This window comes from Gastrolobium bilobum, unplaced genomic scaffold (genome assembly GCF_033153095.1).
Source record: "Gastrolobium bilobum isolate Gb01-03AN ecotype WA unplaced genomic scaffold, APGP_CSIRO_Gbil_v1 utg99765, whole genome shotgun sequence".
NCBI lineage: Eukaryota > Viridiplantae > Streptophyta > Magnoliopsida > Fabales > Fabaceae > Gastrolobium > Gastrolobium bilobum.
Window position 1 is genome coordinate 24031 of NW_026899682.1, and position 13975 is coordinate 38005.

Genomic DNA, 13975 nt, shown 5'->3' on the forward strand with positions numbered 1-13975 from the left:
CAAGACTAATTTTTTTTGTAAGAGACTAAATTGGGAACAGTGTTTTTTGTTGAAGACCCAAAAATGACTTTACTTTATTTAAAATTCAAACTTTTTAAATTTGAATTTTAAACTCAATTGATAGGAAAGGAGTTCAATATTTAATGTTTTTGCAATGAGAATATATATATATATATATAATAAATTTAAATTTCATATAAAATTATAGATTAAATGAAAAGAATATTTAAAATTTTAAAAATATATGTATAGTTGACAAAAAAATAATTTAAAATTTAAATTTAAATGCAAAAAATTAAGAAATAACGTATTCATACTTTAAAAGAAAATAAATTTAATATTTGACTTAAAAAATAATACAAATAGTGAAAAAAAAATTGTACAAGTATTTTTTTAACATAAACGTTCTAAGTACAACCAATATAAAAATTATAAATTAAAAGATAAAAATTAATTTTTCAAAAAATAGGTATAATTAATACAAAAGAATTCAAATTTTTGATTTAAATAAAAAAATGACTTCTATAAAAAACAAATTATAAAAATAAGTATATGGGTAGTTAATTTTTTTTTGTTTTCCTGTTAAAACAAAATTTGTTTGGACAAGAAAACATAAAAATCATGGATGAGCAATTCTCGGGTACCCGACCCAGACAAGCTAAAAAGAGCTGAAATGACACGCTGGAAGTGGTGTCTTCCTACTAAGCCCTAAAACCCAATAACAATTGAACCCCCTGTCCACCTCCTCCAAGCAGAGATAGCTCTACAACAGTTGACTGTAAGGTGCGCTGCATGTTTGCTTTGATGTTGTCTTTTTAGTTCAATGTTTTTCTTTCTTGTTTGGTTGCAAAATGTTACGGTCTTTAAAGCTTCTTGCAAGTGGAAGGTTCCAACATTCGAGTTACAGATACACACTAGGTTCTCTTATATTTGAAAATTTATCATTTTTTGTGTTTTTAGTTATTGTGATCTTATTTTATTTCAAGCAATTTTTATTTGTAATTGCTTGTGCTTTATGCTAAATCTGCATGATTTATTCCACCTTTTGATGCTTCGTGAAGCTTTATTAATGGCTGATTTTAATAATGTTGGCAGATGAATTTTAACAACGTGAATGTTCCAAAGGTTCCTGGTGGCGGACTCTCTGCTTTGCTTAAAGTTAGCATAATTGGTGGGCTTGTTGTATATGGGGCTGCTAACACCTTGTACAATGTTGAGGGAGGCCATCGAGCCATTGTCTTCAATCGTATAGTTGGTGTCAAAGATAAGGTTATTTCATTGTCTGTGGCTGTTAACTGAAAGAATTTTTGTATTATAACTATTTGCAACTTGCAACATCTTTCATTATCTTTAGCTGAAGTCTATACTCAAATGAAAGTCTTCTGTTGCAAAGTTCAAGTATGATGTGAACATTGAAAATGAACTTAATGCTGTTTGCTTGTTTTTTAAGATTTTTTTTTTTTTTAGATGAACTCCATTGTCATATGAATTGAAGGAAAACATACAAGCCTTAACCATTCTAGCTAAATATTAATTGGTCCTTAGGAGTAGGTTTTCCTAAAGCCCTACTTCCATGAAGACTTTTATATTTTACGAACAAGGTAGTGCTTCTCCTAAGTGGAGCATAAAATTTCTCTTAACCGTGTCATTTTATCATATTCTTGTGTTTAGGTTTTCATGTGGCACACCATCTCTTATAGAATAAAAGGCTTTCAGCCTTATGGTTGATAAACAATCTTGCTGTTAAGCGTGAGTTTAACATATGGTCTATAAGCTTCCATAACTCTGAATCAGTATGCTTCAAGGTCTGCATACTTGGACGATTAGACCTGTGTTTACTAGTAATCTTATTGCAGCATATCAATATAGTATGCCTCTTGTGTGCAGGTCTACCCAGAAGGGACACATTTTATGATTCCATGGTTTGAGAGGCCTGTGATCTATGATGTTCGTGCACGGCCTCATTTAGTGGAGAGTACTTCTGGAAGCCGTGATCTCCAAATGGTAAGTCTTTTTGTTTGTCCCACTTTTTTTCTTATCCTCATGACTTCTGATCTTTCAGTGTGTTTGAATTTGTGGCATCAAGGGTCAAACAGGTTATTCTTATTCTTTTTGCTTTCATTTTAGTTATAGCAACATGTTGTTTGTTTTGAAGCTGGATTAGCTTCCCTCACCTTTCCCTTTCCTGCCTAAAAAGAAAAATATGGGGTTAAGGAAAAAAAGGGTAGTGTCACCATTCTTGACTCCCCCCCCCCCCCCCCCCTCTCTCTCTCTCTCTCTCTCTCTCTCTCTCTTTCCTTTAATCCATTACAGCCATTACACTGGGGCTCATTTCTAGTATTAGCATAATGCTATTTCATGATTGTATGTAAGCATGCTTCCTTCTGTATGAGCTGTTGACATTAAGTGCTTATATGTCTGTAGTACTCATTGCTGATCTGATGCCTATCCATTTCATCAATCTTTTAATTTTTTTCTGAGTCAGCTTAATCTTGACTCTCAAGTTGTTCATACATTTCCCCCAGTTAACCCCTTCCATGTTGTGCACTTTGCTCAGATCCCTTATATTTGAACTATTACAATCTATGACCATGATATTCTAGATTTATGGTAGAATCGTTAATATTGATTTATTAGAATCAAGAAAATGTAGTCAGTGCTTACTCTATTTGAGTATGGACAGTACTTTATTCAGTTATTTTCTCTAAATATATTTTTGATGCAGCATACACCACAATATTTTGTATTGCAGTTTCCATGTGTTATGGATCTTTGTTTTTGCTAGGTGAAAATTGGACTTAGAGTCCTTACACGCCCTGTGCCAGACCAATTACCAACAATTTATCGAACCCTGGGTGAGAATTATAATGAAAGGCTCCTGCCTTCTATTATACATGAAACTCTCAAAACTGTGGTTGCACAGTATAATGCTAGTCAACTCATTACTCAGAGAGAGGTTAGTATCTACTTATATTTTCCCCTATCTTTTGACCAACTAGTAACTGGACTAATTGTATGTATGCTTCTTAATTTCTCAGTTGGAATTTGCATTCTTGGGAATCAAGTAAATTTACTTTAGGATGGATACTAAAAGTGAAATTACAACCTTAGTGGTGAGACTGATTATTTCTAAATTGTTCCAATTTTACAGGCTGTTAGTCGAGAAATAAGGAAGATACTGACTGAAAGGGCCTCCCATTTTAATATGGCATTGGATGATGTATCAATCACAAGTTTGACATTTGGGAAGGAATTCACAGCTGCAATTGAAGCCAAGCAAGTTGCTGCTCAAGAAGCTGAGAGAGCTAAATTTGTTGTAGAAAAAGCTGAACAAGACAAAAGAAGTGCTGTTATTAGAGCACAGGTGAAAAATATTGGCCCCATTCTTATATTTAAGATGGTTCTTAATAATTCTAGAAGTGGCTGCATGCTTTTATTGTTTCTGAATTGCTACGAAACCAGACGAAAAGGAAATATAAAAGAAGATGAAAGTATCATCGTAGAAGGGTATTTGCTGATTGTCCTGCTTGAGTGATGTATTAAATCCTCATATCATGACTGTTACTTATAACTGATTTTGAACTTCATCAAAATAAAGAGACGGCTGCTTTTACAACTCTCTTTTATTTATATATGAAAGCTCCGCTGTCCCTACTTTCTTATTACGCTCTGATTAACAGGGTGAAGCCACGAGTGCGCAATTGATTGGTCAAGCTATTGCCAGTAATCCGGCATTTATCACCTTAAGGAAAATTGAAGCTGCAAGGGAAATTGCTCACACAATTTCAAATTCTGCCAACAAGGTTTACTTGAATTCAGATGATCTGTTACTGAATCTTCAGGAGTTAAATCTGGAGCCCAGTGGGAAGAGATAGTTGTGAGGCTGATTCATATATTTACTTCAACTTCACTTTTTTGTGGTATGATTTTTCGTTTTCACTTGTATGTGCGTTCTATCAACTGTTCAAATATGAGGTTCAGCGTAGGTCATTATCTTTAAATGGAGCATGTGAAAACAAGGGAGGTTCAATCAGGTTTTATTGATTTTCAGTACTTCTGTTCCTGAATAGTATCTTTGTGCGAATGTCAGGGAATTGCGATTGATTTATTATGGCATTGTGATTCTGTTGTTATGGTCCACCGTTGACTACATTTGTAGGATGATTGAGTCTACAGCGCCACAAGTTGCATTTCTGTGACCAGTTGTTGATGCTACTTACACCTTTAAAATAATAACAACTATCTATTCAAAATTATCCTAAATTATTCTATAAACGGTGTATAGTATGTTGATAAAGGAGAACATAAATGTAGTAATTCTTCGCTTCTTTTGAACATTGGATTTTTCTTCGAAGTTCAGATAGTAGGATCATATGATACCTGAAAGGAGGTTCTCATCCTCGGGCTATGTGATACAAAATATATTTTGAATTGTTGGTGTAGTGATTTTCAATAAATATCTCTTATAGATGGAGGTGCTCTTAGTTAGAGGTAGTACTCCTAAGTATCTCATAGATGGCCAAAGAGCGGTTGCATTGTGGGCTGTGGCTCTATATTTTATATTTGGGTTTTGATTTTCTCATGTTGCATGAGAATTGAATTCTTATGTTATGACTCAACTAGTTATGGGTCTCACACTTATTAAAAAAAAAAAAGCTTTACACGTAAATCGAAGAGTCACAATATGATAAAACATTTCCTATGCAACATGAGAAGTGTTTTTCCCTTTATATTTTGGCTGAGTAACAATTCATAAATTTTGTAAAGTCCTTTAATGGGTGAAGGAAATATATTTTGGCCAAGACTTTATTGTTGTGTGTCAAGGCAACGCACCACTAATGTGTATAATGATGAGTTGTACATGGGGTGATTATGAGAATCTAGGAGTCTCATTTTAGAAAGATAGGATATTTACCCCTTAAATGGGTCTTTAGATGTCAGCCATGAATTAGGGCTGTGAAGTTGATCCAGAACATATTTAACTTAATTTATAATGATTATAATATATGATTGAGATAATTATATTTTATCTTATCATTTAAGAGTATGAGTATCATTTAAAGATAATGTAGTGTAGCGTAGCGTTTTCAAACATCTACAATGGTTCAGAGGTGCATGTTGATTCTTAAATCACATCCGATGTGCAATCTAATGGTGATAAATTATGGATGTGACTTCAATTGCTTCTTTTTTTTATTTTTGTTGTTGTTTTAATTTCTTAAGTTGAGGTTGATATTTTGATAATCCACCTTTACCATCGCTTTCACCACTATCGTAATAAACACCAATCTTTTTATTTCGTCCATTAATTTTCAAAATCTATTTAAAATGATCGAAAATAGTATGTGATAAAAGGAAAAAGATCAGAATTGTTATTCATTACATATCATTTAATACTTAATAAAAAAAACTCGAATTAATTATATTTAGCAAAATTATAATGAATAATTATCTCAAAAAGGAAATTACAAGCAAAACACTTTAAATTAAACAAATATTCGTTCATTTGAAATTGAAACTTAAATTTTAAAACCAAACCTGGATGACTCGGGTCGGATATCAACGGCAGCTGTGAACTGAAACAACGTCGTGGTGTGAGAAGAAGAGTTGAGAGTGAAAGTGATGATGGAGATGTTCTTCTGGAGAGGAAGCACCGACATGAACCTGCTTCAACAATTTCAAAACCATTCCAATCTTCTTCTTCTTTCTGGCCCTCCTTCTTCGTATTTCTACTCTCTCTCTCTCTCTCTCTCTCTCTCTCTCTCTCTCTCTCTCTCTCTCTCTACATATGAATTTGACTTGTTGAAAATTGTTATGAATGAATGTTACGTTAATGTGCAGTGGGAAGACCTCTCTGCTTTTCCAATTTGCATTTAATGTAGCACTTCACTCCAACTCTTCCAACCCAAACGTTCTCTTCATTTGCAACCGCCACAGGTTGGATTCCAAACCCCCTTTTCTTTCTCAGGTATTTATCCTCTCTCTCTCTCTCTCTCTCTCTCTATTCGTTTTTTTAATACTCACTTAATGTTTTCTGAATTTCAGGATATTGACCCATCATCTGATATCTTCCAGCGTATACAAATGAAGTATCACCCGTGACCCCTTTGGAATAATGACCAACATGCCTTCACCAAGTTTTTTACTGAAATGTTTCGCTAACAATGATATTTTCCAATATGCCAACTGTGGTCAAGTACCCAGTCGCTCGCTACTCTACGTGAACTCAGTTTGACGATGTGTCACGTTTCTATTGAACACTAAGAACATGATACATCAGTTCGTTATAGTGCCCAACGAACGAATAAATCTTTGGTGCTACTGTTGCATCAAAATTCAGTGCATCTCACCAATAAGAGTATTACACATCATAGGAGAGAGCAAAAATTTGACAGAGAAAAAAAAATTTAGCTGACATGTAATATTTCTATTGGTGAGGAGTACTTAATCTTTGGTGCAACATTAACACCAAAGATTTATTCCCAACGAACTTGTCCACGTGACATATTGAGAAATAATACTGTTTGCATGATATTTGAGTAAAAATCTTGGTAAAGAGTGGCATTTTGGTCAATATCACTGACCTTTGTATAGTTTACTACTTACATGTGATCCTGATAGTATGTCATGTGCAAATTTTTTAACTGTTTGAGGTACATCAATGATGATGAAGACATTAGGAAGTACTTTGCTGCCTTCCATCTGCTTGATACATTTCCTGCAGCAGTTGTTATTGATGATTTTGGAGATTTCTTTGACCAAAAGTAATTTGGTCTTTACTCTTTTATAACTCATGCTTTCTGTACAACCTTAAAACAATATTTACATTAATGAACCCTCCCCGTATAACTATAACTTACGTGTTTCAATTTCATCTTTTGGTTCTGAATTCTGATATGAAATAGGATCTGCCAACAAAGATATTCTAATCCCCGGGGACGAGACTTAGCCATGGTCAAGAGTCTAGCCTTGTGCCACAATGCAATTACTTATGCAAAGTGAGTATGCATTACTTTTGTTGAGAATTTTATTGCTGGAGTAATCTGTTTAACTTTTATTACAACTAAATTCTTTGTCAGTCAAAAAGGGTCTTTCTGCAAGCTTCTCTTGTCAGATACTCATACTCACCAGGGAGACTCTCCAAGGTTTCACTTCATTTATAAGAAATGGATACACACCACTTTTACAATTAAAGGTTGGTTACCTTAGTCCCTTAATGTAGATTCCATATCATTCTTCTAGAAAAGAATGTGCTCTTTCTTGTCATGTATATATCTCCTTGAGTGATATTTATTAATTGTCGTTGTACCTGGTCTTGCAGAAGGGGATGTATCTGGATCATTTATTCTCAAAGATAGGAGCTATTCACGAAATGACAACACGGATAGGAGGATTAAAGCTGCAAAGTACTCCATAGCTCTTCAATATCTGGTGTTTGATGGAATCATCGAAGGTCAAGAAGAATAGATATTTACCTTCTCCACAATTGCAACTGATTGATACCGATTACTCTGTTCTTTGTTCTCTTATTCCATTTAACAACTATACTCAATGATATACTGAACTTTGGTTTGCCAGCATCTTCAGTGAAATTTTTAATAAATGATAATCGATTAGATTGACGGAAATCAACTGTGATGATTAGGTTGGTTGTAAAGGTGGTAAACCTTTTTGGTTGTAAGTATATGTTTCCCAAAAAAAAAATATTTATTTTAAGATTTATATCGTTCCCCGCATTTCCCGTTTCTGAATCAAAATGCTATTTGTTGCGACACCAAGTTAAATAAACGGCGGCAACAATTCTTGTGCTTTAGCTATAGACTGCAGTAAACTCATAATCAGATTAGCGCTTATGATTAATTCCTCATTGCTTGTAATTAATTATTCAAATGCATAAATATATTTATAAACTATTGTAATATTGGATAGCCAGTTGCAAATTTTGTGAAAGTTAATATAATTACTGCTGTTTACTCGGATAACAGTGCATGCAGTATAATAGTCAGGGATGCCTCTGGTAATTTTTGTAAGGCCAAATGCTAGCGTATTGTAGGTGTTACTTATCCTCATAGCATGTTATGATTCCATTGTTACTTTCTTGGATGCTTTTTTAATGTAAATACTTTTTTAAGAATTGCAATATGCTACTGGATTGTCTAGTTCTAATTTTGACATTTAGATGAAGTCACCGTCTAAGTTTATTTTTCAGTTGTTAGATTTTGATCTTTACTTGGAATAAATTTAATTTTCATCTAAAACATCTAAATTGAAACAAATTATCATATTCAGTGTAAAACTTCTTTCCCAAAAAAGGTAAAGACTTTTTAAGCGTCACGATTCCTTTTTGGAGGGTATTGTGAGCCAGGCCCAGCATCCTAGAGCCCAATCTATATAGGGTTCAAGTCTAATCCCAGGAAGCAACCTAAACCGCCATTTAAGTCTCTCAACCATTCAACCAATTGGCCTTAGCTCAATTGGGAGCAAGAGAATTGAATAAGTGAAAAGAAAATGATCTCAATTCGATCAGCACATACTATTTTTAGGAGATATTTAAATATTTTTATTCCTGATCTGTCCCGCACTCCGATTTAGTCTCTTAACAGGCTCAAAGAGTTGAAACTTGTAAAAATATCGAGGGAAGCAAACTTGCCTCAAAGAATTAATTAAGATTGGGTTAACTAAAAAAAATATTATAAAAGAAAATAAATCTCTCAAACGCTATAAATAAGAATGTCAAGTTTCTTATTTAACTTGCACGTATTTGATCAATTGTAGAGCCTCACAGGACATCGTTTCTGTACTATCGTAGTAGGTATGTCTACCATTCAACAAGTGACATTTGAATAAAAAATATTTTTCTTTCCTCTTCGTACAGACATCACAGTTATTCCTCAATTTTTATTGGCCCGTCACACTGAGTAAATGGTGCGGCGGTAGTACCGTAAGTATTTCCCCCTCGTAGATACTCGCTCATTCACCACCCAACTATAGCATATGAGAAAACCACCGCCAACAACCGCTAAGTAGGGGTGCACTAAGGTAAGGATGTGCAAAATAACCAAAAAATTGAACTGAATTGTAAATTGAATTGAACTGCACTTAAAATAATTGATTTTTAAAAATCAATTCATGATGCGAATTGATTTTTAAAGAACTAACTTATGAGCCGAACTGATTTTTAGAAACAGTTCAAGAACCGAACCATTTTTTAACAGAACCGAACTGGTTTTTATTATTTTATTTCTTTAATTTTTTAATTCTTTTCTTTTCAGAATAAAGTCGATCTGAACCAGTTTCAAACTATTTCCAATCGAACAGAACCAAATTGATTTTGAACCGAACCGAATCATTTTCGAATCGAACCGTTTAAACAAATTTAGTTTGATTTTTCAAAAAATTCAGTTCAATTCAACTCGTACACACCCTACATCAAGGGAGGGATTAGTATTGACGGTAGTTCCTTCCTAAATTTTAATTTTAATTTTATTTTATACATAAATTTTTTTAATAATAATAAATTATTAGTACTAATAGTTAGTCTTTTCCTTAATAATATTTATAATAATTAGTATCTCTTATTAGTCTTAATAATATTTATAATTTTAAAATTTTATTTTTATCCTTTATTATAAAAATCCGCCGCCGCCAGGAGACTTTACAAACAGTATCTTCGTTAATCCATGCAAGTGCACCGATCACAGACAGAGTATACAGCATTACAAATGTTTATTTTGTAGTTTTTAGTATCACAAACTTTCAGCTATCTCTAAATTTTGAAATCTTTATGGGTTATTGATCACTCAGACCAAATGTATATGGAAATTTCAGTATAATCGTTTAATCATTTATTTTTACTCTCTTTCTCCCTCGTTTAATGTAATAAATATCGAAGGGAAAAATCTGTTTTATCTTTTTTAGTAACTTTTCTTATTTGAAAATACATATATTATTTCCAATCAAAACATAACACATGGCATGATGGATTGATGGCAATCAGTATTTTTTTTTTCTAATGATATATTCCCTTTAAATAGATGACTCATCCTTGCCACCACAAGTCACAATCTCATTCTCCTGAGTGTCCATCAAGAAAGTGGACATTATTGCAAAACTTGGCCGTGTCTTACCCCAAATATATACAGAGGTTTGCTTTCCTTATTTACTACGAACACAAAAATTTTTTTACACACGTAATATTTTGTGGGATTTACATATTTTGATAAAAAAAAAGTTATGACACGCAAAATGAATCTTCATGACATAACACAATTATTTTTTCTACAACATAACTCTTATAAAACCCATATATATATAAGGCCTTATCATTTCTCAAGCTGTCAGAGATAATTTTATCTCCGGCTACTAAATCATAATCGTACAAAGATAGATCAATGATGATAAAAGAAAAGAGAGAAAAAACAGAATCATAACTAATCAAAGGTGAATCAATTAAAATAAATAAATAAATAAATAAAACGACGTAATTTTAAAATAATCGGAGATAAACTTATCTCAAGTTACTTAAGAAATATTTTTCCCATATATAATACTCTTTTTGGTAAGGTTCTTAGCCGAAATACTTTTCAAGCTAGAAAAGTAAGCCAAACAAAACAGAGCAACACTATTCATATAGGTTTTATTAATAAATTATACAATTTTTAATTATTTTTATTTTATTTTACCGCGCTTCAATTGTATGTTAAATTAATCTTCGGTTACATTATTTCTCTGAGATATTTTCCTGCATATTCGAATCCCTACATATCTTACATAAATTATGCAAAATTAAATTAACAGTTGATACATTATTATTTTATGCAAAATAATAACATTTTTTTTCACATCGCATAATTACTTTAGATTTAAAGTATTTTTTAAGGTTACATAACTTATTTAAACAATATTTGTAGAAGTCCTTCTCTTATATTGTTTGAAAAATTTCTTGTAATTTCTAGAGCACTACACTATTTCAATAACAACGTAACAAATGACACCGTATAATCATATTGGGCGATGGATTGAAAATAAGATAGAATTTAAATCATTCAGTTAGAAAATTGCTTAAATTAATAATGCTTTAAAAGTATATTAAAAATTCTCCATTATGAACTTCTTAATAAAGTGAACTTAAACTCACTTGTCACTCAAATGACTCATAATAATGAATACGAAATTTACCAATATGATTATATTTGAAATTTAATAATGAGTTTAAAATTAAATCATATATTTCAGCTATATAATGTCAATTACAATCTATTCAAAGGAAATGATTTTCTAAGTCTAAAGTTTGAAACTAAGATATTCATGATATGTAATTCACTTCTTTATCACTAAATTAATTTAATGAGTTTGTGATAAAATATGATTGAAAGACAATGACAATGTATTATCAAATTACTTAAACTTCAACACCAATCAAGTTTAAAATTCGTCCAAAGTTTATTAAAAACTATAAATATTAATAAAAATAAAAGTCATAGTTTCCATAAAACGAAAAGTCCCGCAATAATTGTCAGTAAAATATGAAAAATAGTTCGATCACAAAAAATGGAGATGTTATCAAAATTGCAAATAGTTAAATAAACAAATAAAACGGAAGGTCACCACATAACACCCGGTCAGTTCCTTGAAAGAAACGCAACCTCCCTTGGTTTGGGTTCGGAGTGAGGTTTGGTTTTGGACTTTGAAGACCAAGATAAGCACTTAGCTTCGCTTTACCCTTCATCACCCGCCACTACAAAAGTAGAGACCCACTTCCAAGTTCTAATCTTTTCCCTTCTCTCTTAACTCAGAAAGTACCATAGTTGAAGAAAGTTCTCTTTTTTGGTTCTTCTGAGTTGCTTTGATATTTAATCAATAGCCCATCATAAGAGATATCAAACCCCAAACCAAAGGCACAGCAACAAGAATCATCATGGTTAGTATTAGTACTAATAATCAAAGCAAATATGCAACCCCTCTTGACACATACATGATACAACACATGGGGTTGTTGTTTTTCAATCAAACCTTTCATACATATATATTATTTTTTAATGCTTGTCTTCAATTATTTTCCAATTGATAATTGTTGGTGTTTTGTTGTTAATGGGTCTATGGTATTAGGGAGGTCTTAATGAAGAAGAAGGTGCTGTGGGAGAAAAGGAAGAAGAAAACAAGTGGCCTCCATGGTTGCAGCCACTTCTCAACACAAGCTTCTTTGTTCAGTGCAAAGTCCACGCAGATTCCCACAAGAGTGAATGCAATATGTATTGCTTGGATTGTATGAATGGAGCCCTTTGTTCTGCTTGTCTCTTTTCCCATAAAGAACACAGGACAATTCAGGTAATAGATTTAGGTGAAATCTTTTTATTTTTATTTTTATTTTAACAATGAATTGTTTTTGGGCTTCATATGACTCAATTTGATCCAATTCTGTGGGGATTTGAACACAAACGGTCAAAAATAAAGATTTAGCGTGTTTCTTGCATTGTTAGGATCCAATCCCTTTTTGATCGGTCCTAGAAATATCTATTTCTTTTATTTACTTTGAATTTTCAACCCACTGAATAATTGTTTATTACTCAATTATATTGAGTATTGGTTCTGCTTGGATAGATAATTTTATTTGTTTTGTGAATTTCGGTATTTTCTTTTTGATAGAAGAATAAATAATGTGGTTAATATCCTCTGATGAAGATTTTTTTTTTTTTTTTTTTATTAATTTTCAAAGATAAGGAGGTCTTCATACCATGATGTGATAAGGGTGTCTGAGATACAGAAATTCATGGACATAACAGGGGTCCAAACTTACATTATAAACAGTGCCAAGATTGTGTTCTTGAATGAAAGGCCTCAACCTAGGCCTGGAAAAGGGGTCACCAATACCTGCCAAGTCTGTGAGCGCAGCCTCCTTGATTCCTTCAGCTTCTGCTCTCTTGGTTGTAAGGTATATATAGTTAAACCAAATTTACATTTACTCACTTTTTACCCATTCATTTGAATAGTCTCTTGGAAATTTTCTATCACACAGTATTAACTTGGGATTCCAAATTACATCTTTGAATTACATTAGTTATAGCAAAATATGGTGTATTTTTTTTTCCTAAGTTCTTATAAATGTCATATCAAAGTAAAATAATCATAACTAACTCTCTTTTTTCTGTATAAAGTATGTAAACATTAAAGGTGTACTTTTCTTATGTTTCCTTTGAAAAAGTAAGACAAATGATGATGAGAATAGTTGGATTTTTGAATTTTCTTTTCTTCTCAGATTGTTGGAACCTCCAAGAAGTTACGGAAGAAGAAAATGTTAGGTGAGACAGAAGGGTCCGATGGTGAAGAATCAATGAATGGGATTAGCAATGGAAGTGCCAGAAACAAAATTCATAGCTTTTCACCTTCAACGCCACCGCCAACAGTGGTGAATTACAGAACTGCTAAGAGGAGGAAAGGAATTCCACATAGATCTCCAATGGGTGGAGGGCTTATTATAGAATACTAATGTTATATAAGTGGTTTAAGGTCACTTATACCAATCAATATTTATACCCAAAAAAGATACTGCAGTTGTTGCCACTTCCTTAAGTGGTGTCCTCAGAAAATATGCTTTATACTTTATATAGTTGCAATACCTGAGCCCTTGCACACTGAGGCCGGTGTTGGGAACTACTGCTCTATCTTGTATAGGACAAAAAAAAAAAAGAAAAAAGAGGAAGAAAAGAAAAGAAAAATGTATATGTTAAAAAGAAAATAATAATATAATATAGAGTGGGGAGTACTTTATGTTAGTGTGAAAATGGCATTCAAGTGTTGGTATGTGATGCCAAATGTACATAGTGGTTTGTAGAAAGGAACTGTATAGCATCAACTTAAACAATAAAAAGTTATGATGAGTATTAATTATATTCCCTTGGTTTGGTTGGTATATGACCATTGTCTTTCTCCTTTCAAAGGTGAAAGTATATGTCTTTGGTTGGTGGACGAGTGGTTT

The 13975-nt window shown here is 32.5% G+C and overlaps 3 protein-coding genes across 5 annotated transcripts; all 3 read left to right on the forward strand.

The window, feature by feature from the left end:
- Positions 1–710: 710 nt before the first annotated feature.
- LOC133292554 (prohibitin-1, mitochondrial-like) lies at positions 711–4130 on the forward strand. Of its 2 annotated transcripts, none has more exons than XM_061490972.1 (6): positions 711–783; positions 1096–1269; positions 1888–2004; positions 2786–2956; positions 3152–3364; positions 3681–4130. In XM_061490972.1, exons 2-6 carry the CDS (start codon positions 1096–1098, stop codon positions 3873–3875), a joined length of 870 nt encoding a protein of 289 aa, XP_061346956.1. In that variant the 5' UTR covers positions 711–783; the 3' UTR covers positions 3876–4130. The 2 variants fall into 2 exon arrangements, with proteins under 2 accessions (XP_061346956.1, XP_061346957.1); XM_061490973.1 differs by lacking the exon at positions 711–783 and adding an exon at positions 807–918.
- Positions 4131–5521: 1391 nt separating this feature from the next.
- Positions 5522–7689, forward strand: LOC133292556 (uncharacterized). Of its 2 annotated transcripts, none has more exons than XM_061490975.1 (7): positions 5522–5723; positions 5842–5968; positions 6046–6089; positions 6654–6764; positions 6906–6998; positions 7080–7195; positions 7322–7689. In XM_061490975.1, exons 1-7 carry the CDS (start codon positions 5623–5625, stop codon positions 7465–7467), a joined length of 738 nt encoding a protein of 245 aa, XP_061346959.1. In that variant the 5' UTR covers positions 5522–5622; the 3' UTR covers positions 7468–7689. The 2 variants fall into 2 exon arrangements, with proteins under 2 accessions (XP_061346959.1, XP_061346961.1); XM_061490977.1 differs by having other exon boundaries at positions 6921–6998; positions 7325–7689.
- A 4027-nt stretch (positions 7690–11716) lies between these two features.
- LOC133292550 (protein RGF1 INDUCIBLE TRANSCRIPTION FACTOR 1-like) lies at positions 11717–13975 on the forward strand. Its single transcript, XM_061490968.1, has 4 exons — positions 11717–11920; positions 12109–12327; positions 12716–12931; positions 13256–13975. The coding sequence occupies exons 1-4, from the start codon at positions 11918–11920 to the stop codon at positions 13484–13486; spliced, it is 669 nt and encodes a 222-aa protein (XP_061346952.1). The 5' UTR covers positions 11717–11917; the 3' UTR covers positions 13487–13975.